Source organism: Hibiscus syriacus, unplaced genomic scaffold (genome assembly GCF_006381635.1).
Source record: "Hibiscus syriacus cultivar Baekdansim isolate YM2019G1 unplaced genomic scaffold, ASM638163v2 tig00112443_pilon, whole genome shotgun sequence".
NCBI lineage: Eukaryota > Viridiplantae > Streptophyta > Magnoliopsida > Malvales > Malvaceae > Hibiscus > Hibiscus syriacus.
In genome coordinates this window covers 1784353-1809865 of record NW_024063332.1, presented here as the reverse complement: position 1 = coordinate 1809865, position 25513 = coordinate 1784353, and the positions used below count along the sequence as shown (strand labels likewise).

Genomic DNA, 25513 nt, shown 5'->3' with positions numbered 1-25513 from the left:
TAGGCATAATTGGTTGAACACCGTTATCAATTTCGGATATTATTTTTCCGCTTTTATTTCGCATTATCACTAATTTGATTATAGGAAAATTACTCGTTCATTTCCCAACAACTGGTATCAGAGCTTTTGGTTGTGAATTTTGCCAATTTTCTGTGAGGTTATTATTCACATGAATAGTGAAATTTAGTCGGCGATACGAGTTTGTCGATGGAGGTGTTCTAATATACGGTGGTTTACAAAAATTGTCAGAAACGATCCAAACGAAGCCAGATTTGAGTGGGAGCGATGGCTGCAGACGAAGGAATGTAAAAATTGAGAAGTTGGATGGTGCGCTCAAGACCTTCTTGGAATGACTTAGACCAGGGGAAATGCTCGGGAGAGAGCAAAGTGATGCCCAAAGACTTTCGGAGGCCATAGTTGTAGCCAGAAAGCTGACTGAGCTTGCAGGTGTCAAGCCAAGTCCAGGCCCATGCCCAGAGATAGTGGCAATAATGGGGGAAACTGGGAAAAGGTGCAGTGAGGAGATGATAGAGAAAGCTCTTCGAATGACCAATATGAGCAATCGACTATTAATAGCCAAGGAAAGCCATCGAGAAAGAATGACAAGGCTAAGTCCGGTGCGAAGAAAAGTAAGAAAAGAAAAGTTAAAGTGTTACTTTTGTGATGGTCCTCATTTGATTAGAGGATTTCCCGAGAAGTGTCGCCTTGCAACCATCATGAAGAGGATGGAAGAAGGAGAAGTAGCGGGAATTGGCGCGGTTGCAAGTGTTAAAGCTGCCAAGCCAGGGAAAAGACTTGGTTCGATTGAGGGGGTCAATATGGCCAAGTAAGGATTGAGACGAGGCAAGGCTGTTGATGTTGAGGCAGCCGAACCCATAAGAAAGCCCGATGCGATTACGAGTGTTCAAGCAATCAAGGCAGGGGCAAGACTTGATGAGGCTACATGTTCCAAAGTAGTCGAATCAAGTTAACAAGTAGTAAATCGAGGAGCGAGGCGTGGCGAGACTGCAGGTGTCAAAGCAGTCGAGCACAGGAAAAGACCAGTGCGATAGCAAGAGATAAATCCATCAAGCCGAGGGTGCAAAGTGAGCAAATCCGCTCACAATATACCAGGATGGAGGCGTGGTCCAAGTTGAGGTGTCTCAGTCATAAAGGGAACTTAAGGAGTATGTGAGCCGATTCAGAAGACTTATGCTCAAAGTCCCAAGTTTGACAGAAGAATATGGGGTTTTCACCTTTATGTTCGGATTGAAGCCATGGGCGAAGAAAATGTTGGAGCGAAAGGAAGTCAATGAGTTGTGTAAAGCCTTGACAACCGCCGAGTCAATCAAAGAATTTAGAGTCAATAAAAACAAGACTTCCAAAACAAAGTCGAAAGCCGAGGGTAGTGGCAAGCGAATCCATGATGAAGGCAAGTCAAATGATGAGGAATGTTGTTCCTCGAGTGGCAAAGAAAGTCCACTCAATGATGAACCAGATGGTGAGTCTGGAGAAGAGGTGTGCAGTCTTGACACAAGTTCAAGTGTCAAAGATGCTAAGCCGAGGGTAAGAGTCGAGCAAACGAAGGGGTGCAAACTTAAGATGCCAGAAGTGTTATGAGACTACCCGAGGGGAGCCGAGTCATCCAATGTGATGGACAAACCCAGGATCGAGGGGGCATTGAGAGTTGGCTCAATACGGTTCATTTCTGCTAAGGAAAGTATAAGTCAAGTGCAGGAGGAGTTATCCATGTCCAAGGAGTTTGCCGAGAATGTTCGAGTAGAGAACATGGCTTCAGAGACCATCATAAGAGAAGGGTCGAAGCAAGGGCTTGCCGAGGATGTTCAAGTGAGGAACAATCCTTCAAATACTAGTAGACAAGAGTCGAAGGGAGCCAAGATGTTAAGGGACAAGGAAACTATGGAGAAACTACCCATTTGCAAGGTGGGAAGTGAGCTCCAACCTTCGTGTTAGAAGGAAAGAGGCAAGAAGGGGCATCAGACTTTGCCGAGAGAAAGTTCCGAAACATGGTGGCGCAAAGAACTCAAATGATAAGGGTTTAATGCGATGAGTGTTAGACTTCATGTAATAAGAAGGGTTAACGTAATTTTGAGTATGTCATAGTTTGTACTAGACTAGATATTGCTCAAGTAGTGGGAGCTATTAGCAGGTACATGAATAATACATGCAAGGTACATTGGGAAGCAGTCAAATGGACCCTCAAATATCTGCGGGTACCACAAAACAAAACACTTTGTTTCAAAGGTGAAGATACGATATTGACAGACTATGTAGATGCTGACTTAGCCGGAAATGTCAACATCAGAAGGAGCACTACAGGGTATGTCTATACTCTAGGAGGTACTGCAGTGACTTGGGTTTCTCAACAATAGAAGATAGTTGCTCTCTCCACAACTGAAGCGGAATATGTTGCTGTTACGGAAGCCAACAAGGAGATGGTTTGGCTCCAAAGTTTCTTGGAAGAGTTAGGCAAGAAACAAGAAAAAATGTCTTGTATTGCGACAGTCAAAGTGCTATCCATCTAGCAAAGAATTCGTCTTTTCATTCCAGGACGAAGAACATACAATTGAGATATCATTTTATCCGGTCTCTTCTGGAAGATGGGATTTTGAAACTTGAAAAGATTAGTGGAGCTCAAAATCGGGCATACATGTTGATAAATACGGTGACTATGAACAAATTGAGGTTGTGTTCAGCTTTAATGGGCATGCTAGAATAACAAGACTAGAAATGTTGTTGTATTGATCGAGATGTGAAGACAGATTAAAATCAGTCTTCAAGTGGGAGATTGTTGAAAGTCAAAGAAAATTAGGCAGCACATGAGCTACTAAATGGGCGGCTGCAAATGTTCAAAATTAGGCAGCCATTTTGGTTGAATTTTGTGCATGGGAGAATTGCATTTTAGTCCCTTCACTTTAGGGTATTTTCAAAGATTAGTCCTTAATCTTCAACTATAAATACCCTTACCCATTTAACTTCAAAATAATCCCCAAATCATTCTAGCTCTCTCTCAAGTGTTTTTGTAAACACCTGTAAATTTTCTCCCTTTAGTAAAAAATCTGCAGCATCCCTTTAGATCTTAAATTTTCAATAAGGTCCCGAGACACAGGCATAATTGGCTGAACTCCGTTATCAATTTCGGGTATTATTTTTCCGCTTTTATTTTGCATTCTCACTAATCTGGTTATAGGAAATTACTTGTTTTATTTTCCAACAACATCGACGACCTTATTGAAAATGAATTAAAATTTTAATGATTGTATTAAAAGTTGAATGACCAAAATGCAAACGCCTTAAAAATTTAGGAACCATTTATATACTTTACCCTTAATTTTATTATAATCAAGATTTTATTGTAAATATATACATTTTTAATAACATTTTCGAATTTCAATCGAAAATGTAATATACTTCATAGTACTTTCAATAAAAAAAATTAACATTTTAGATTGCACTCAATTCCTACCATTTCTTAACTTTAAAAATAAAATTATCAAAATGTAAAATTACAATGAGAATGTTGTATTACCTTATTTGATTTGTTTAGCAAAAATGTAAAATTATAATATTTGGTTGAAAGAATATAAGATTACTTAAATTTATATTTTACTAAATTATCATTATGATATATATATATATATTTTAAAAAGGTTAAGCTTTAATATTACATTATAAATATTTGAATGAAAATTCATAGAAATATTATAATCTTTTTACTATCTAATTTTGGAGAAAAATACATTTAATATATAATTAATATATCAAAATTATATTTCTAAATAAATTTTCATAAGTATCATATTTATTTATAAAAAATAATATTATAATCTTGAGTGAACAAAAATATTTTTTTAATAAATTAAAATTAAATATTATTTTAAATAATTAATTTTTTACAATAATATTATTTTTCATCACATAAAATATAAATAATTAATATATTAAATATTATAAATATAAGATAATTTAAATTTATTAATATTTTATTAAATTAAACTCTTTGTATAATAATTATTATTATGTTTATAATATTGAGTATAATACGAAAAGTAAGAATTGAAAAAACCCATTATAAAAGAATTTATTAATTTAAAAGCTTTCTTGAATCATGTTCAAAATGATAGGAATTGTATAACACTTTAAGAATTTAAAAGTAACATCGTTTTTATTATTTTAACAAAAAATACTACTAATAATAAAAAATTATTTTTTAATAATAATATTTTTCCTAAAACTAAATACACAGAAATGTATATGTTTGTTAAAAGAACTAAATCAATTCTACTACATACATAGAGATATATTACCCAAATCCTTAGTAGGCCACACCGAATTGAGTCAACATACTCACCGAATACATCTTCAATTAACTCGACCAAGGGATAAACCCGGCAAATCCCAAATAAATAGTTTAGGCAGAGGAATGAATGAAACAGTTTCAGGCTAATTTTCTTAGGAACCAAACAAGGAAGAGACAATCCGAAGACGAAATCTAAATCCAGAGGAAGTTAGCCTCCAAAGCCGTAAAGAGTTCGGCCCTGTCTTTTCAAAGCATAAACCACGTCCATCGCAGTAACCGTCTTCCTCCTAGCGTGCTCGGTGTAAGTAACGGCATTGCGGATCACGTTCTCCAGGAAAATTTTGAGAACGCCACGCGTTTCTTCGTAAATGAGACCGCTGATCCTCTTCACCCCGCCTCTCCGAGCCAACCTTCGGATCGCCGGCTTCGTGATTCCCTGAATGTTGTCTCTGAGAACCTTCCTGTGCCTCTTGGCTCCTCCCTTTCCCAGTCCTTTGCCTCCTTTTCCACGCCCTGACATTCTTCTTTCCTCTCTTCTTCTTTACCAAACCAGGATTTTGGATTGGATTGATTTTTGACGATGAAACCTTTGTATACTTATAGCGTGAAGGATATTCATTTATAGCCGTTGGATGATAATCCAAATCGGACGGCTTAAGATACAGATCCGTGTGTTCTGGCTCCTTTTGGCGCGGGAGAAAACTGGACAAAGAAGTCTTTAGATTTTGCATTTCTAAAATTTCCCGAAACCGCGAGAAAGGTACGATTGATAAGCGTCATTTTTACAGCAAATTTAAAATAAAAGGTTTAATTTTGATTTTAGTCTCTATACTATTTAGCAATTAAATATTTAATTTTCTACCTTGTGGATTTTATATGATCTTGTGTGCGATCGAGTAACAATAATTTTTTCTACTTCATCACTTTAAAAGCAACAATATTATAAAAATAGATTGGTTATGTCAAATATATATTATTATAAAGGTCCAAATTAGGTTTCATGCCATTTGATTCAATGATACGAAGGTTGTGATTATCATTTCTTTTTAAAAATAGTATTCAAACTAAATTAGTATTTTTAATAATAAACAATGTAATTGATTGAGTTTAGCTCGTTTAGTACTATCTACAATACAGTATATGATAAAAACGTAAGATTAAACACATGGTAATTTTTATGTTTTGCTTGATGTGGTATTTTTTTCAAAGGTAAAAAGGTCATAGAGGTCCCTATATTTTAAAAAAATCAGTGTGGTCCTTTTATTATTTTTTCTCTCAATATGGCCATCAAACTTAGAAAACAAACCCAATGTGATCCTTTGACCAACATTTTTCGTCGTTTGACTGTTACATTATTGACGTGACAGTTTATGATGTTGACGTGAAGGTTTACGGTACTGACGTGACAATCTATCTACCATGTTTGAGTTATCAATTTAGTTCATCTGTCATGTTATCTCCTACGTTATCACCTATCATGGACTATCACGTCAACACCGTGAATCACCACATCAGCACCATGAACTACCATGTTGACACTATAATGGTTAACGGCAAAAAATGTTGGTCATAAGATCACATTGGGATTATTTTTTGAGTTGGAGGGTCACAATGAGAAAATATTAATATGAGGGTCACATTAGAACTTTTTATTTTATTTTATAAAATTACAATAACCTCTCATGCGTTTTTGTCTTTTCTTAAGTTAATGTTACGTTTTTAAAGCTCTTGGGGCAATTTGACCAAACTTGTTAGGTTTAGGGGCCAATTTGAACGGAAAAAAAGTTTAGAAACCAAATTGACTCAAGTTAAAGGGTCTATTTGAACAAATTTATTAAGTTCAAGGGACAACTCGACCAAAGTTCACAAGTTCAAGGGTGATTTGTGTTTTTAAGCCCTTAATTTTGAATTATCATATTTGGGAGAATTGTCAAACTGTTCCATGCGCAACCTCATTTGATTCCCACAATCACCTCATGAATTACCTCTGAATTCTTAAAGCTTCAACAGATTTTTAGCTAAGGGATTCACTTGTTTATGTATAATCCGGAGAAAAAGAAAAGGTGAAATGTTGCCAAAAACAAAATACTTTAATTAATATAAAAGCAACTTGTAACATAGCTTGTAACACACAATGAACATGTTTTGTTAGAGGAATTTGAGTTTTCCATGGGACAGACTGGACTTAACATGCTGCAGGTTACATGTTGCTTTCTCCGGTCCTTTCAACCCGGAACACGTATTGGTGGCCCCTAATGTAACAGCGAAGTAAAGGTAGATGGTGCAGAGGAATGCCAAGACTCCCAATGCTGTTAACAGGAACCTATGCCTCTCGACGAGGGTTGACCAGTTCCCAAACTCATCTTTCGAGAATTGCCTTCTCGTCGACGCTGACATTCGAAGGGGAGAAGATACGAGTCCGTCGAGAACCATAGCTTTGAGATTGAAAAGACCTCAACCAATGTGACCTGAAATCATGCAGCAAGTTGCTTTAAAGGAGAGCTCAGAAAAGAAAGACAAGAACATGTAAAACCATATTTCTTCAATACAGCAGTCCCGACTCCAGAACTCGAATCAATCAAATGTGGCCAATCCTGTGTGTGAGTATATATATATGTACACAAATATGTAGCGGCAGAATCCAGTTACATGTGTAAAACTCTTTTATTTACACTGATTCAAGATCATTGGATGAATATAAATGAATGATTGAGATACTCGGTTGAAAAAGAGTAGATTTTTATGGGTAAAAAAGGAGATGATACATATAACATATATATATATATATATGAAAGCATTTAGAACAAAGACTGAATCTATTATCTCTATTGAGGCATCCAACCCCAATGGGAAATTTACAGAAAAATGTCAAAAGAATAACCCAACTCCAACTCTTTGAAAGAGAACAAATGATTAATTTCCCTTATAAAGCTTTCAAATGTATCAAAACAGGAAGAAAACCAAAATGATCAATCATCAAACAAATATATATGCACATACACACACACATATATATATGTGTGTGTGTATCTAAAGAATTTAGGTTTGTAAGCGTTGAATTGTGACATAGACAAAGAATAGTTTTCCCTTTCACCTGAAACCTAAAACGTTCCCATTCCTGACCGATCGTAGCAGATGCTTTCTAATCCTTTGATCCCATTAGAGAAATAATGTAACCAATTTCAGTTCTTTAAAAAAAACCCAGAAAAGAGAAAAACGGGATGATCATACCAAATCTACATGAAAAAAAAACAGATCCCATCAATGGATACATCTAGCGAACATACGTTAAATCCAAAACCCATACGTAACCTCTAACAATAAACGAAACCCAGATCTGTAGAATAGTAAAAACAAAGATATAACACTTACAGTTGAGAAAATGAAGGTAGGAAGATCAAAGGGAATAAGCAAAGAATGAGTAAAATTGTGGATCTTTAATATGTCATCGGCTCATTCTCCCCATTTCTTCTCCTTGATTTCTCTCTTTGGAAGGGACGTTACAATGTAAAAACGAGAAACGCAATGCAAGTGGTTACTTTATGGCCAAAATCCTTTCACCAACTACGAAATTATTTACGTTTCCCACTAAAGAAATGGCTTTTAATTGGGGCCAAAATGAGGACAAAAGTTTTTTTCTTGTTGGACGTTTAAATTTATTAGATATCGTAATTTTATTCTTGATAAACATATTAAGTATATGGATACGAATAATATTACTCATTTCTGTTTTTTCAAAATTATAATTCTATTTTCAAATTTTAAATATTTATTTTTAATTTCTATCTCTACGAAATAAACAAGTATATTTTTAATTTATTAAAATTTAATCAGTATAATTTATGAAATTTGGGAGGTATCTCGGTGAATAAAAAGTTTAGCAACTTGAATTATTTTTTTGAAGGAGAAACTTAAATTATTATTGTTAAATGTATACTATTTTATGAGACAGATGTGTAACAAACTAAAATAATCTAGTCTTACACGAACTAAACAATTTCAATGATTAAAAAGAATGACTATTACTCCTAATTCAAGTTCGAACACTAAAAATTACAAGAAATATTAAAAAAAATATTATCCTTGTAACCACCCTAGATTAATAAAAGAAAAATAAAATTCTAATCTTTTGACTAATTTGCTATTTTATTCTTTTCCCCATTATATGATTTGATGAATTTCTTTTCACTCTCATCATTAAGTAATATCGCAAGCTAAAAGAAATAAACTTCAAAGAATTCTCGATGAGCCTCTATTTATCACAAACAATTTAGATTCAACACTCATTTACTTTTCACTTGCTTCGTCCCCAACAATGTCCATGTCAAGTGAGACCTCGTATCCACCTACTTCGATCAAAACTATAAATCAAATAAGGTAAAGATTCCTCCATCAGTCCTCAAAATCTCCAGCATTTTCCAGTAAATAGTTAGCTGCCAATTCCTCATTCCGATCGCAAGCTAAAAAGGCTTCAATGACAAGGGCTCTATCGAATCCCATTGCTTCAAGCTACAAAGAGAACAAATTATCAATCATTGAAAGTTCGAGAGAGAGAATCTGAAATAAAATAGGGAAAAAATAATAAAAAACTGTTTCTCGTACTCGTTCAATAGCCTCCTGTTCTGCGGGGGTAACATTGATAGCATGAGGCATCTCCTGGTCAGCCTGATCAAACATGTCCCTGAAAGCACCAACTTTAAATTAACATTAACAGTGATGGTAAGTCGACTGCCTAGATGGCATGGTGATATCGAATAAGTACCCACCCTTCAGAACCTTCGGGTGGCTCGTTTATTAACTGAAGAAATTCTGCCTGATGCTCTTGAATTAGTCCTAAAAGCTGGGGGTTTTGCTTTCCTAGCTCTTGTAGCATGGGCTGTCAAAAGAAGCAAATCAAATACATATATGTTTTGCTAGTTATTAAGGGGTGTTGTTATCACACATCTGTTAGATATTAAGTTTCATATGGTTTTATAATCAAATCGAGTCTTTCCTTAATTATCAATTTGTTTTAGGCTGATGCGAGTATCATCACTGGGTTGTGTTCTGTGTTTTAAAAGGCGTGAGGCGCTCCAAGGCGATTAGCTACCCGAGAGCCTCAATTTTTTGAGGCGCTTTGAGGCGAGAGATTCCTGTCTAATCAACTTATTGCAAACTGGCTTCAGGTTGGAATGCTTAATGCTAGTTGAAACATAGAGATGCAAACCTGTAGAATTTGGGGGTTTGATTGCACCATTGTTCGCAAAGCTTGGAACTAAATTCAAGCAAAGATGCAATTAGTATTTGTAAAATAACTAAAATTTTCATAGTTTAATGGAAAACAATACGACACCTGTTGGTTGTTTCTGAGGAAATCTAGGGATCCAGCTCCACCAGCCGCAGCACCAGAAAGTGTTTCCTAGTATTATTTCAGCAAGTTGGGAATAAAAATAAAACCAACCAACCCAATAATGAGGAAAAAATTCTGTGGTAGTACATAAAAATCTAACATTTTACCTGAGGAAACATATTTAATGGTGATGAATTAGGAGCCCCTGAAACAGGAGCAACAGGGGCTGCACCAGTTTCAGTAGTCTGACTTGTAGAAAAATTAGCCACTGGTACAGCCACTTCAGCTGATTGAGGAATTCCCTGAATATAAAATATAACCATAACCGCATCCAAAAGAATACAGTAGTTTAATGTTAGAACAGATACATTCACAAAGTTTTAGACATACAGAATATAGATAATCCACTGCTCGTTCAGGGTTGTTATAAGCAGCTCGAAGTGCATGTGTTACTGTTTCCTTGTCCCAATTGCCACCACCCATATCCATCAATTGTTGGATAGTCTGTTCAAGATTATTTCCAGCAACTAAATTGGAAGCAGCTTGACTATAGGTATCACTATGCTGACTGCAACAAGTTAAGTTAAAGGATTTTCCAATTACTTCCAAAATTTTCAGAAAATACCAGTAAGAAGATGTGGCAGGAAGGGAGGGAGAGATCCATTATACAATTCTTTTAAGGAAATAAAAAAGGATGAACAATCAGATAACACCTGGCAGTTTCTCACAATGCCTAGAAAACAGAACTATGTACCACAACAACAAAGCAGCTGAGTACGAATCGATAAGCAAACTAAAAATCGGCAAATTATTTATCAGCTGACAGTTGCACTGACAAATTAAGGGGAAAAATAAAAACTGACAGGTTAGAGTCATGTAGGTTAAAACAGCGTCTAGGGAACCAGCCTAAGAGAACAAACATGATCTTCACATCTTATACTTTTTCTGGTTTCAATTAAGGATATGGCTGAATCTAGTTGTAAATGTTAGGTATGTTCATACTTCATACAGCTTCAATAATTACTGTCCAGCTGGCTTACCAGAAATTTGAATGTTCTAATTTTATTTATTTTCCCTCAATGATACTATAATAAAGTTCTTTAGTAAAAGTTGGAAATATCAACCAAATGGAAATCAAAGGTGTCCCTAGCAACTCCTATTTCTTGTCTCTTTCCTCAGGTAGCAAAAAACTAGTCACAATAAGTGGTAGTAAATACTTGTATATCATAAGCTTCAGTATCAGGAGATCCATGCACATAGTATCAAGAATCTATTGAACCAATATACATGTGCCACATACTTGACCATAGCAGTATCTGAAGTAGATGTGGTGCTCTTTGATGCCACCCTACAAGGATAAAATATGATTGCATTAGATGAGACTTGAGAGCAACTTATCTAAGGAAGAGGGAGGGAGGGCTGAGGATGTCTATGCTACTCCAACTCTTAGTTAAGCACCCTTGACCAACACATATCCAAATATGGATATAAGAATATCTCCAAATTCATAGAGAAACTTGGGAGGGGTGAGGTTGAACATATCTGAGTAACATAGGAAGAAGACTTGCAGGAGGAAGAAAAAAATTTCAGAATTAACTTACTGTGCTTGTGCAGGAGCTACTGCAGCAGGTGTAGAATTAGAAGCAGGTGCCGTTGTAGAGGGAGTTGACAAAGCAGGCTGTTAGGGAAGAGAAGAAAAAGATGTTTATATACATGAACCGGAACATAAAGCTCAACTTAACAAGAAAAAACTGATCAAAAAGAATTTGGACACCTGAGCTGAGGAGGCCACAGTTGAACCCAAAGACTTGCTCTGTAAGATAAACCAATGAATTGAACATATGCAATTAATATAAAATACAGTATGTACATACAAAGTGGAATTAAGCTATTAATTCGAAAATTATTCCAGAGATATCAAACTACTCTACTACACAGAAGAAACTAATAAAATCAATCATGCAAAAATGTCAAACCAATTGTTGAAAGCATTATTTCTTCTTTAAAATACGTGTATTAAGCTATTATTTCAATTTTTTTTTTGGCAGAATGAAGCCTACAACTTTCAATGAAAGCTCTCTATAATACAAAATACACTACTTTCAAACTATAAAGGCGATTTGCCAACGGGAATTGCAGGAGAAATCAATTCAATAACAAAAATCAACCATACATAAGAATAAATAAATTATTAAAACTACTGAAGATAGGGCATTACTTAAAAAACTTTTTCATCAAATTCCCATCATGAAGATTAATCACATACCCAGGTAACCATAAAAAAACATAAAAGTGAGAAATACATTAATTGAATTTTTTTTATTCTATAAATACCTTGCTAAGCATGACTACCAGAAAGCCATCTTCGGAGACTTTATTTTCAGCTAAAGTGGTTTCATCCTTCAAAACCTTCCCATTATGAATCATAAGCTGTTGCCCACATGGATAATTGTCTTTCCCTTGTAAATCTTCTATGCTTTTCTTCACTGCCATAACCTAATTTTTTATATAAAAAAGAAGAAAATTGAAACTTTTAGCCAACTTTTTAAACCCTAATAGTAACATAATTGATCAGGAACAAAAAAAAAAGGAAATGAGAAGGTGAGAGGGGGCGTTACAGTATCGTTGGGCTGAACCCTAATTTCAAAGTGACTGCCTTTTAGGGTTTTGACTGTAAGCTTCATTTCGGCGAATTGAGAGAGAGAAGGCGGGTAGGTTGTTTCAGATCGGGGATTTGAAACACAGAGAAAGGAGAGGGAATCCTGGAAAGGGGATTTTATATGGACCCAAAGCAAATCACAATAACTAGGGAAATAAGTTTTCTTTGGGTAAACTACAAGTTTAATACTTATACTATCAGTTTTGATCCGTTTTCCCCTAAACTTTCAATATTTTCAAAATCATTTCGGCGAATTGAGAGAGAGAAGGAAGTAGGTTGTTTCAGATTGGGGATTTGAAACACAGAGAAAGGAGAGGGAATCCTGGAAAGAGGATTTTATATGGACCCAAAGCAAATCACAATAACTAGGGAAATAAGTTTTCTTTGGGTAAACTACAAGTTTAGTATTTATATTATCAGTTTTGATCCGTTTCCCCTAAACTTTCAATATTTTCTAAAATCATATCTAACGTTTAGTTTTTGTTTCGTTTTAATATCTCTCCATTAAAAACTTAACGGTGATCTACACGTGGCATATTTTTTACAGGTAAATTACATCATTCATCACTTAATTGTCTTATCACTCCTATTTTGGTCATTAAAGTTTAATTTTTTTAATTTAATTACTTAACTTTCAAATTACTGTTAATTCAATCACTATAACTTTTAAATTTATTTTTTTATTTTTAATTATATATTAATAAAATAATAATAAATAAAATTTCATGTCACAAAAACTATTAATAAAATAAAATTGAGTGATTAAAATAGGAGCAATTTGAAAATTGAGTAATTAAATTAAAAATTTTTAAACTTTATTATCAAAATAGGCGTGAGAAGATAGTTGAGTGATAAATGATGTGATTTAATCATAAATATATGCAGTGTTGTTAAGTTTTTAATAGCAAGATACTAAAATGAAACTAAAGATAAACATTATATATGCTTTTAAAAAATTAAAAGTTTAGGTACGAAAATCGATCAAAATTGATAGTATAGGTACAAATTTCAGTATATTATTTATATTATTGAATTTTTAATTATTTTTATTATAATAATTAACTTTGATTTTGGTTTCACTTATACTATTAAATCGTTAAACTTCAAATGATGTGAAGAAATAGATAAAATCATATCGTTTTAACGCGACTACTGATGATTAAAACGATGCATTTTTAAACAATAAACTTTAGAAGTATATCAATCTTATCACAAAACTTTTCAACAATTTTTTTAGACATTGTAATTTTATGGTCGCAATTGGCAATGAATCGTCGTCCGTCAACGATCATAACTCGTGGCAATATCGATATCAAAATATTCTTATTTCACTCATTTTTTCTCATAGGATTGATCACAAAACTCACTCAAATTGATGAAATTAAATAAAAAATCATTTTTAGGGGTTTAACTATTTTTTTTTTAGATTTGAGGGTTTTAGGTTGTTTATTAAAAAAATTGAAGGGTGAAAATTATTATTTTGAGAAGATAAACCTCAAAATTAATCTCATCAAACGATCATCAGAGGATATCAAAGTGTTAACACCTTGAATCTTTAGATAGATTTTCATTGATTTTAAGTGAATTTCATGAATAATTAATTTAATGAAAAAAATGGGTGAAATGTTAATATTTTGATATTGATTTTGTAGTAAATGGTAACTAGTGACAGAGACGATTGACTACCAAAGGCGGCCGAAAAGATTTAGTACCTAAAAATGAACAATTTTCAAGTTTAATGACAAAAAGTAATACATTCTTAAAGTTCAACACCCGTGCTAAAATGATATAAATTTTGTCTGCATAATCATATTGATAAATTTACTACATCATCCTATAGTTAAAATTTAATAATCTAATTGTATAATTGAAAATAAAATCAAAGTTTAATATTATAACCAAAGTATTTAAAATGTAAAGGTATAAAACGTTATACTATCTAAAAATCAGTTATATATAATGTAATTTATTTATTATTATGATTGTAGTTAATATTTGATAGCACCATGTGTTAATTTTTACATAATCTATCGTTTTTTAATTTCAAATTCTATAAATTAAAATCTTAAAATCTAAACCATAATTTATAATACTTAAAATATTAAACTCTAAAAATCTTAAATAATTATATCATCAAAAAATCTAATACATATTATGTTATCTTTTTTCTTTAAAAAAATTAACGTTATGTGTATCAGATTTTTTTAATTATTTCATTTATTTATTTTATTAAATTTAACATGTTGGTTGAGATATAATAATCATTTGAGATTATGAGATCAACTTTTATTATATTCCAATCAGCTTGTTAACATCTGACTCATATTATAATTATTTTTAACAAAAAATGAAGAGTTTGAAACATATGAATAGCTATTTTATAACTTTTAATAGTCGATAAACTCAACAAAATAACGACCTTTAGTAAAAGAATAAATTTGAAACTTTTAATAGTCAATTGACTGAAAAAAATAACATCCTATAATCATGGGATCATTTGTGTACTTTATCCATTTTATTAAAATCTCTGTAAAATTAGCAAATTTATAACTTAAAAAGAAAAAAAATTGTAATATACAATCCCTATCGTCTGATTACCTTAAAACAAAAAATATTATTTATTATTTCTTCTTTCAGCTTTCCTCTCAAAAATTCGATAAAGATGTTTTGATTTTCGGAAAATTAAAAAACTAAAAAATTAAATTAGAAATTCAAGAAGATTTTAAAGGTGTTTTTATAAAAAAAAATTCTTGAAGTTTATTCATAATTTTTAAAAGATATTATGACGTGTTTAGATAATAACGATAGAGTGACAGAAAATAATAATATCAAAGTTGAATGTTTAAATCAAAATTTAATGATGAAAATATAAATATAATTAAAGGAAGGATAAAAGTTTTGTAATTTACCCATAATTTATTTGTGAAAAAGGATAGTGATGACAAATGAACAACGTTGGTTTAAATGGAAAACAGAGGAAAAAGGGAATTGACAGAGAAATCAAATACCAAGTGGTGGGATTCCAGCATGCAAACGTTATTTGTTTCCCAGTTTGAGAGGCGATCCGATTGCATCGCTCTCTCTTTCACGGTAAAGCAAATTCAATGTATCATTTTTTTTCTCTTTCTCTTTTTCCACCATTCTTTTTCTTTTCACGTGTGAATGAATACCCTCACATTGCACATTAATCAATTACTGTAAACGTCCTTTCAGAAACCCATCTTTCTGTTTTTGCTTTGGGTTTTCTTTTATACGCTTCAATGTTATGACCACTCATGTTTGCTTGTCTATTTTATTATGCAGAGGAGTTTTTTATTTTGAAATCATGGAATGTGGGTTCTAAATCAGCTGTTATATTTTGGAGGGTTTCAATAGGCTTCACTTCAGGTTGGTTGATTGATGTGAAACCGAATGCGTATGTATTTTTGTGTTTATATTATATTTTGTCATTGAATTTGGATCCTTATGGGATTTCTTACTTGATATTTGATTGTTTTTTTCTTCTTCAATATTCATGTTAGCTTCTATCATGCTACAATTTTTTTTTTCTTCTTCTTCTTTATTGTTGTCATTTTGAGGATATTGGCTGCCGGGATTTATCTTTTATTACAGAGGCAAGATTGAATCATGTTGTTTATGTGGTTCTGTGATAGTGAAGTAGAAAGGTCTAAACTATAATGGAGAAGAAGAAGTATCCAATCGGGCCGGAGCATTATACACTGTATGAGGAGGTGGGGCAAGGCGTTAGTGCCTCTGTGTACCGTGCTCTCTGTATACCCTTGAACGATGTTGTTGCAATCAAAATTCTTGATTTTGAACGTGAAAATTGTGATCTGGTAATCCCTTAGTTCCAATTCTGCATGTGGTTTTTGTTTTTACTTGTTCAATTTGATTTTTAAGGTTTGCCTTTTTTGGGGGATCAAGTTTTGGTTCATCCTCTCCACCCATCATATTCTGCCTGTTGATTTTGCTCAATTTCAAGCTGGACCTATATAAAGCATTACTGCTGTTTTGTTTTTAACTCATGAACTACTTTGGTATGCTTTTGCCTTGCTTTTGTGAATATGGAGAGATGATACTATATTTCTGTAGATGTTGCATATATTATATTGGAAATCTTCAAAGGGTCTTTTTCTCCCTTTTGTTTGGACTTAGCTAATAACGATTAATAGCTGTTTTGACATTATTCTCTAATGTGTTTTCTCAGAATAACATTTTCCGTGAGGCACAAACAATGGTCCTAGTTGACCATTTAAATATTCTTAAATCACACTGCTCCTTTGTCAACGACCATAACCTATGGGTTGTCATGCCATACATGGCTGGGGGATCTTGTCTTCATATACTGAAGGCTGCATATCCTGACGGTTTTGAGGAGGTGGTTATAGCAACAGTACTTCGTGAAGTGTTGAAAGGTTTAGAGTATCTTCATCAACACGGGCACATACATCGGGATGTTAAAGTAAGTACTTGATATTCATCATGACTTAGAGCTGCTGTGAATTCTATTTTTTAGTTATTATTTCACTTTGTCGCATAACTTGATCGCAACGCATGAACTCAGTTTTTTCATGGCTGGGTTTATTTCATCTGGAAATTCTCTATAATTGAACAGTTTTAGTTTACAAGTTAAGAGTTGCATACATTCTGAAAACAAGGTAAGCGAAAATAATTATTTTCTGCTAAGAATGAGGTAATTATGATTTCTGCTTTATTTATTTAAATTGGTTATTTAGAACTGCAACGAGAACATTTAATTATTATGATTACTGGGTAGTGAGCCTCGTTAATTTCATAAAATCTTGCACAGTTGTTTCTTATGTATAAATCAAATACTTTGGTTGATAGTTCATCCATGATCTTTTCCAATAGGCTGGGAATATTCTCATTGACTCACGCGGTGCAATCAAGCTGGGAGACTTTGGTGTTTCAGCTTGCATCTTTGATTCAGGAGATAGGCAACGCATGAGGAATACATTTGTGGGAACACCATGCTGGTATGCTTACATTATTACGTCTACATTCCATTGAGTTCCTAGTTCTTCGATAAGAATTTGGAGTGCCAAATAATTTTTCATTAACCTGACTAGTTATATCCTTAATTTTTTGCCCACTAGTTATAGCATCTTAATTTTGAAGAGATGCCCCAATGGACATTTTGTCCGGTAAGTGTCAATTGTTCAATGCTTCTTATCATCCTTAGTCTAATTTCCTCTCCGTTGCTTGCAGGATGGCACCTGAGGTTTTGGAGCAACTGCATGGTTATGATTTCAAGTCAGTCTATTGTGTTCTCAAAATAGCGTCTTTGGTTCATATTCCTTAGGTGACATCATATTGATGTTTATTTGTCAATACCCTGCAGGGCAGATATCTGGTCATTCGGTATAACTGCACTAGAGCTTGCTCATGGCCATGCACCATTCTCAAAATATCCCCCAATGAAGGTGATAGGTTTAATCTAATCAAAATCCTTACTGAACACCAAAATTTACTGATTTAAAATACCTCTTATTCTTAGGTATTACTTATGACCTTGCAAAATGCACCTCCAGGCCTGGATTATGAAAGAGATAAGAAATTTTCTAAGGTATTTAAGAAATCCAAAATTCTCGGTAGTTGGATTTAATTAGATACTGTTATGTGTTCATCTTGTGTTTCTCTTCTCTTTTCAGTCTTTCAAGCAAATGATTGCTAGCTGCTTGGTGAAAGATCCTATAAAAAGACCTTCAGCCAGGAAATTATTAAAACATTCTTTCTTTAGGCAAGCAAGGTCAAATGATTATATAGCAAGGACACTTCTTGATGGATTGCCTGCTCTTGGTGATCGTATCCAGGCATTGAAGGTCAATGTGCTACTTTTAGGCATACGGCTCTTATTTTGTTTAGCCGTAAATTATGTTTCAATTTCTATCTTATTCTTACAACTTTTATCATTTTTAAAAATAGAGAAAGGAAGAAGATATGCTTGCTCAAAAGAAAATGCCAGATGGTGAAAAAGAAGAATTATCGCAGGTTAGAATTTTAAAAAATTTAATGCAAAGAGTGGACTTTATAATGCTCTTGTGCATTTGCACGCATCTGTGTTTTTGAATGTGGCTATCACCAAATCATGATAATAGAATTCAAACCCTTGGTTAGATTCATGATATTATTTGGCCCACAATATGGTGCTACTGATATTATTTGTCAATGTGAAAGTTTATATTTAATTTGTGAATTATTGTTTTCCTTATATGTATAATGTATTTTACTAGGTTGGTGATGTTCTAGTTTCTTCCTCATCAGTTCAATATCTTGTAGTCTGGGATTTGAAAAATCTGAGTTCATGATTTTTCTGTGCTTTTGTGCTCATGACCAGAATGAATATAAACGTGGGATAAGTGGATGGAATTTCAATCTTGAAGATATGAAAGCTCAGGCTTCCCTGGTATATAGCAATGATTACTTTCCATTTTCTTTTGGTGAAACAATTTAGGGTTTTTTTAAGTACTTTTGAAACTTGTAAATGCTTATCAGATCCATGATGATGACCTTATATCTGATGCCAGCCAAGGAGGGAGCTCAAATTCTTTGCTGTCACTCGAAGGACGAGATAAGCAATCAGAATGCCAGACCTCTTCTCAAGCTACAGGCAAGGTATTTCAATATATAATCTTGTGTTTTTTGTCGTCATTTTTGGGGTTTTGTTCTATCTTTCTTTTGGGTGGTTCATGATGGTCTAGCTTTCACAGGAAAATAGTGATCTGGTCCAGAATCAACCAGCTTCTTCAGCAGCAATTGATCCAGCAGTAACTATTACCAAGTATTTTTTTAGATATTTGACGGTCTCGCTATATTACATTTTTACCTCTACTCTTACGTCATTTTTAATCACTTTTGTCATAGTATAGTTCGTAAAGAACATAGCAGTAGTCATGCTTGTGCTGAACAAATTTTCAATAGTTATCTTTTCCCATAAATGTCACATTAAGACTCATAAATTGAGTAAAGCTCTTTTAGTGGAGAAAACGTAATTACATTTGTGTATGGAACATTAGGTTTGAAAGATCTGATGATGACTCAAGTGGTGCTAGCGCCTCCCATGAACTGAATGTGACTTCACATGCTAATGATGATTGTGTTGAAAGTAAACTTGGCGAGAAGCCTGTTCTGGAGCTCAATGGAAAATCTTCTGATAACATGATTAAACATTTGCATCAAAGGACAGCAACAATTCCGGGGAGCATCACTATACCAGAAACCATTGTTCTTCCAGTTAAAGGAGAAAGGTTTGTACTATACCAACATAATTCTATGTTACACAAATATTGGGTCAACCGTCTACTTAATTCACTTGTGTCATTTTGTAAACTTTCTCAATGAAGGGTTCTTTATAAGAATTCCATTCATTACCTGTTGGCCCTTTGACGCAAAAAATGCTATTTTGCTTTTATCTTGGCAGTGGAATTGTTATTATAAATCACTGTTTATTATTGGGCAAATGGATGCATGCTTTCAAATTTGGTAGAAAAAAAGACAAATCTCATGATCTTTGTATTCCGGTGTGATTTGAGTTGTGTGTATCAGATGGCTACAATGTTTGGCGAAGTTGCAAATCTTTAGATATCAGGGAAACATATATCTAAACTTGTATTGAGGTTGAACTATCATCCCACCACCGTGTTTGCGCATATTAACTGTAATATTATTTTAATATTTGTAATTTCATCCATGTATGGAGTTTATCATACTATATTTATGTAGCACTCATTTTATGAAGTTTTCAGTGATAAGCAAAATCAGCACCAGAATATTTCTGGTGGCAATGGGGCAGCGGTTCCTGCAGGAGGAGAGGATACTCTTTCAGAGCTTCCCTGTAAGGCTTCTAAATCACCAGGCAAGTGTTAATTGGTCATTCTCACCTTTTCCCCCTGCAAAAGGAGTCTCCAGTTTTAGCGATTTCGTTTATATTTTGTTAATTTGCTCTCCTGCCATTTCAAGTTGATTTACTTCCCCAATAATAAAGTGTCATTGTAGGAGTGACCAGTGATGAAGAGAAAGCAAAGCCACCTGTCGTTCAACAAAAGGGACGTTTCAAAGTTACATCCGAGAATGTTGGTTTGGAAAAGGTGACCTACATCTTTCTGGTATGGCTGTTGCTTCTCTTGTCATATAATAGGAGATGAATTAACCTTCTCTTTTCAGGTTACTGCATCTCCTTTACTACAAAAGAGTCGCAGCATGCAGGTTGGTACTTCGGAGGTTAGCACATGTGTGCCAAATTGCCTATTAGACCAATTGTGGAACCTCATTTTATAATTCTCCATTAAATGACAATTAGGCATTTGACTTGATTTATAAGAGAATAATTTATAGCCCTTACAAGCTTTTGTAACACAACACAATAGTTAGTCCTAACAAGTATCACTAAAAGAAGATATATGGTTACCACACTGATAAGTTCACAGTCCTTACAATATAAGTACTGTTAATTTGTTATGGCTGCCTAGTTGAGAACTATATTAAGAATTTTTGTTCTCCGAAGTAATATCTAAGAAGAAACTGGTCACCTCGGAAAAAGAACAAGGGTAGGACATTGATCTTGGAAGTGTATATACCTTTTCATCACCCTATTACATGAAGAATGCGTCACTTGCCTTAAAAAAAGAAGATATCTATACTTGTATTTTGTTGCTTACAATTTATATAATGTTATGGGTTATGCAGGTGTTGACTACAAACCCTCCGACTTCACTAGCAGCAACATCTGATCCTTCATCATCAATTCCTGCTGCCAATCATCTTTTCCCATTGTTACAGTCTGTTTTGCAGACAAACATTCTTCAAAGGGTATTGTTTAGCCTTATGTTTGTGGGAGTTTTACTTTACCCGGTGACTAATGTTGTTCTACTGGCATATTTTTGTCAACAGGAGTATATCCTCAACGTAATGAAGCAAGCTTGTGCTGGAGACCCTATAGGTTCAAAAATTGATGCTCCTTAAAATATTACTTCTATTCCTCTCTTTTATAAATTCAAGTTTTTTGATCTTACACCTTTTTCTCCACTACTTAGCTAACCGTGCATTCGAGGGAGTAGGTGTACCAGCTAATGTGCGAGTCACAGAGAAATCTTTGGTAAGTCATCAAGGGTTCTATCAGAAAAAGCCTGCCAAGATGATCCCGAAAATTATAGTCTCAACTCTCATAATAGAAGTTTGTGAATCTGCACTTGATGAATTACACATGCATTTTTGCCATACATGCATGAGATTTTATTTGGGATAAAAGGTAAACGAGTTAATCCGAGTTTTGACAACTTAAGCGTACATAAAATAGAAACGGAGAGTTTAATGGATGGCCATAATTTATTGCTGGCCACAGCATTTTACCTGTTATTAGCACTCTCAGATGTTTAAGTGATAACATCAATTTTACAAGAAACCTGTGGTCCCCCCCACCCTGAATATGCCTTTCGGGTTCTTTTATTATTTTTTACTGTTTTCTTCACATTTCAGTCATGGTTGGTGGGATTGGCTAGCTGCCAGCATTATTGTAATATAATACATTCAACTTTATCTTTACATCATTTTTAATCTCCCCACATAACTATATGGCTTCAAGTTTACACGATTGATTCTGAATTTGGTACTTTATCTTACATTAGTTATTGACGAAATGAATTTCTCGAATTGCAGTTGGAATTAGCTCATGACAGGGAAAAGGAGTTGCTGCATGAAATAACAGAGTTACAGTGGAGGTATTTGACATCATGAGGCGTTTGATATCTTTTTTTCTTCCATCCTTTTACCACCTGAAAAAAAAATATCTCTAAACCTCGGTTTGGCAATATATGTAGGCTCATCTGTACCCAAGAAGAGCTGCAAAAGTATAAAACAGAGAATGGTCAGGTTAGTTTCTGACATACTTAGCTCATCTGTCCTCACTTTTTCTTAGTTCAACCATGGCTGTCGATTCCAACCTCTGGATTTCAGGTGTAATTTTGCTTCGAATGAAAGCTGTGATGGAGGTCGAACCCGTTTCTTGAACAATACGATTCTAAGGAAAGCTAAAAGGGAGAAAGATCGAGAAACAAACATGAGCAAGAGATACATACAATAAGCTATAGGGAGCTGGATGTTATTTGTATCTTAAGCCCCTAACTTGTTGTAAATTACTCTTTATTATTTTTTCTTCTCTAAGATCATATATCTTGTAAATACTAAACGTAGCTTGAACATTGATTTCTAGGTACATTTTTCTCCTACTTTTAGGGGCACTTGGTACACCACTTCTCGACTGGAATTTATATCGTTCCGTTTCAATGCATTGTTTTTGGTTTATTGCATCTTTTAAAAATATTTAGGGTAGACAACACTGGTGGTCTCTTTTGTTTTACGTCTATTTGATTTGGTCACTGATTTTAAAAAAAAGTTATGTTTCGGTCACTTATGTCATTTTTTCATTATATTTTGGTGATTTGGTCATCGAGTCATTAACCTTCGTTACTTTGATGATAAAACATAATCATTAAAAAGTTAAATTTTAATTATCAATTTGGTTTTTGAAATATTTATAATATAAAAAATATTTTTATTTTAAAAATATCCATATTAATTATCTCTTGTTTCCCAAACTCTTTTAGTCGTCTCTCTTCAACCCTAGCTGCCATTGTTGCCGTTTTCCTGAGCTTTGTTGTCGTCTAGCTGCCATCGTTGTTGTTGTCCTGAGCTTTGTCGTCGTTGATCAGAGAGGATCAAGAACACCAACACAAGGAGCAGCTCTAGGAACAGTCCTTTTTACATACCAAGCCTTTTAGTTTTAGCATTCATCTAAGGGGCTTACACGAGAAGATAAACTGTCTAGTAATAATGCATCGAAAAACTATGCTCCTTGACTTTGTTTCTGCAATTCATATTCTTGGAGATATAGAAGCTCTTGAGTAACACCTTCGATTATCGAAACTCGACTTCTCCGATCTATTGATAAGATCCCCTCATCGACTTTACGGATCGAGTCCGGTCTTCTGTTCTCTGCCCGTTCTTCCCCTTCTCATTACGAAGATCTCTAAATCAAATAGGTTCGAAGAACAAGTAGGCATCGAAAGTGAAATCTTTTGATTCTTTTCTATGGCAATATAGAAAATTACTCATCAATAGCTAGTAGAGTGGCAGTTTTAATGCTAAAGAAACTGAAAAATTGAGATTAAGATCACCATCTTCATGCTATTTTGCTGATATTTATTAGAATAAAAGTATTTTAATTATCAATACATGTTATATGAACTCCAAGTGTATATATAAATAGGTATCATCATACATTTGTAAAATTCAAATATAAATATGATCTTTTTAACTGAAAAAGTCAATGTACTCATGGCCATGATAATAAAACAGTCTCACAGTCTTCTCTAACCTAATTTTGGCCCATACAAACTCCAAACCCTAAAAATAGTATTTTTCACTGTGAAGCTACATGCTATAAAGACCAATGGTAGCGGCTCTTGTTTCATGCAACAGTTTTCATAGTAATCTTCCTTCAAGCAATAAACAATAAAATAAAGTTTGTTTAATAAAGTGTAACTCAAGTGTCTCCCATGTCGACTTCAAAACCAGTAACATTCTTCTTCTTCTCCATTTTCCTGGTGATATTATCAACTGCACATGGATTCAACATCACCGAGATCCTTCAGCCGTTCCCGCATTTCAGCGTTTTCAATTCACGTTTGAGTGGAACAGGGTTGGCGGCGGAGATCAACGACATGATATCCGTGACGGTGCTTGTGGTGGCCGACGATCAGTTGCGGTCCTTCAATTATTTAGCGGAGGATGAAGTGAGGAAAATCTTGAGCTTCCATGTGGTGTACGGTTACTATGATCAGACGAGGCTGAAAGCGTTGACGGCCAGGACGATCCTCCCCACGGTTTACCAAGGATCTACCTTGACTGCTAACTACGACGGAAATGGTGCGGTTAGCTTTAGAGCGGCCGATTCAGATCCTGAAATGGATGTCAAGCTGCTCGGCACTGTCGAAGCTCAGCCTCATAGCATTTCGGTTTTACAAATTGCTAGTACCATAACGCTTGGCGGACCGCCTTCCCCTCCGCCGCAACAACTACCGTCACCTCCACCGTATGCTGCTCCGAAAGCTTCCCCTCCTAGGAAAATGTTAGCACCAGCACCAGCTCCTGCGCATAGTACTCAAGAGAAGAAGTCCCCTGCCCTGACCCCGTCCCCAACCCCAAAGCCAACCCCTTCTCTGGCTCCGTCCCCGAAGACAACCCCTTCTCCGTCTCCGGCCTCAAAGACGACCCCTTCTCCGACTCCGGCACCTAAACCAACCCCATCTCCAGCCCCGGGACCGAAGCCGACCCCAACTCCGGCCCCGGGACCGAAGCCCACCCTATCTCCGGCCTCTACCCCTACCCCATCCCCGACCCCGACTCTATCGGAACCATCTACGAATAAAACAAGCAAAGCACCGGGGGCATCCCCGCGTCGACGTAAAACTAAACCAAGCAACAATGGACCATCTTCATCCAATACAAAATCCAGCAGCAATGCACGATCTCCACCCAAGGCTGAACCAAGCAACAATGCACCACCTTCGTCCAACGCTAACCCAAGCAACAACGCACCACCTCCACCCAAGGTTAAACCAAGCACTAGTGCACCATCTCCATCCAAGGCTAAACCAAGCACTAATGCACCATTTGAAGCCCCTTCAGAATCGAAATCGACTACACCACCGGTCGCTTCGCCACCAGCGGATTCTAGTAATGAAGATGAAGACGTCCAGCCTTCAGCAGCATCGCCGCCAAAAGCATCTAGCAATACACCACCACCGGCCCCGGCTACTACCGTTCATGCTCCAGCTCCTGCTAAATCTACTGCACCCGAACGTATAAGCTCTGGGAATTATCTTGTTTCTATCCTTATGATTCTCATTGTTTCTCGGTTTTCGTTTAACATTGTTTGATAGATTGGTTGGTTTGTTTCTTGGATTTTAATCTTTGGGTTGTATTCATCTACCATGATGACATTTTCCAATCATCATTACTCCACTCCACAAATTTCAATTCACGTTAAAAGAAAATCGTTTATATTAATGAAGAAATTATTTCATGGACATTTTCCACCACGTCATTAAAGTTCTAATCGATTAATTTTTTTTACATCAATATTCTTTTTCATATAATTTATACGTAAAGATTTAATTTTTCAAATTAATTTATTCACTAATATATA

The 25513-nt window shown here is 34.7% G+C and overlaps 4 protein-coding genes across 7 annotated transcripts; 2 read left to right on the top strand and 2 right to left on the bottom strand.

The window, feature by feature from the left end:
- Window positions 1-6371: 6371 nt before the first annotated feature.
- LOC120179715 lies at window positions 6372-23704 on the bottom strand. 3 transcript variants are annotated; one of them, XM_039185247.1, is made up of 3 exons: window positions 23698-23704; window positions 18704-18707; window positions 6372-6743 (listed from the first exon to the last, which is right to left on the bottom strand). In XM_039185247.1, the coding sequence occupies exon 3, from the start codon at window positions 6731-6733 to the stop codon at window positions 6449-6451; it is 285 nt and encodes a 94-aa protein (XP_039041178.1). In that variant the 5' UTR covers window positions 6734-6743; window positions 18704-18707; window positions 23698-23704; the 3' UTR covers window positions 6372-6448. The 3 variants fall into 3 exon arrangements, with proteins under 3 accessions (XP_039041178.1, XP_039041177.1, XP_039041176.1); XM_039185246.1 differs by lacking the exons at window positions 18704-18707; window positions 23698-23704 and adding exons at window positions 7395-7536; window positions 7673-7818 and having other exon boundaries at window positions 6372-6768; XM_039185245.1 differs by lacking the exons at window positions 18704-18707; window positions 23698-23704 and adding an exon at window positions 7673-7818 and having other exon boundaries at window positions 6372-6768.
- Window positions 8527-12402, bottom strand: LOC120179714 (ubiquitin receptor RAD23b-like). 2 transcript variants are annotated; one of them, XM_039185242.1, is made up of 12 exons: window positions 12248-12402; window positions 11964-12125; window positions 11404-11442; window positions 11231-11307; window positions 10930-10977; window positions 10020-10197; window positions 9797-9931; window positions 9633-9698; window positions 9507-9554; window positions 9067-9176; window positions 8903-8981; window positions 8527-8809 (listed from the first exon to the last, which is right to left on the bottom strand). In XM_039185242.1, the coding sequence occupies exons 1-12, from the start codon at window positions 12311-12313 to the stop codon at window positions 8693-8695; spliced, it is 1125 nt and encodes a 374-aa protein (XP_039041173.1). In that variant the 5' UTR covers window positions 12314-12402; the 3' UTR covers window positions 8527-8692. The 2 variants fall into 2 exon arrangements, with proteins under 2 accessions (XP_039041173.1, XP_039041174.1); XM_039185243.1 differs by lacking the exon at window positions 10930-10977.
- Window positions 15887-22522, top strand: LOC120179656 (serine/threonine-protein kinase BLUS1-like). Its single transcript, XM_039185194.1, has 21 exons — window positions 15887-16124; window positions 16496-16750; window positions 17161-17285; window positions 17518-17562; window positions 17651-17732; window positions 17807-17875; window positions 17961-18131; window positions 18235-18300; window positions 18647-18715; window positions 18805-18924; window positions 19011-19090; window positions 19326-19556; window positions 20055-20168; window positions 20294-20396; window positions 20473-20529; window positions 20995-21117; window positions 21199-21247; window positions 21342-21403; window positions 21964-22025; window positions 22125-22176; window positions 22261-22522. The coding sequence occupies exons 1-21, from the start codon at window positions 15966-15968 to the stop codon at window positions 22264-22266; spliced, it is 2100 nt and encodes a 699-aa protein (XP_039041125.1). The 5' UTR covers window positions 15887-15965; the 3' UTR covers window positions 22267-22522.
- Window positions 23705-23861: 157 nt separating the features above from the next.
- On the top strand, window positions 23862-25244 carry LOC120179655 (vegetative cell wall protein gp1-like). The gene has a single exon (XM_039185193.1). The coding sequence runs from the start codon at window positions 23862-23864 to the stop codon at window positions 25242-25244; it is 1383 nt and encodes a 460-aa protein (XP_039041124.1).
- Window positions 25245-25513: the final 269 nt, after the last annotated feature.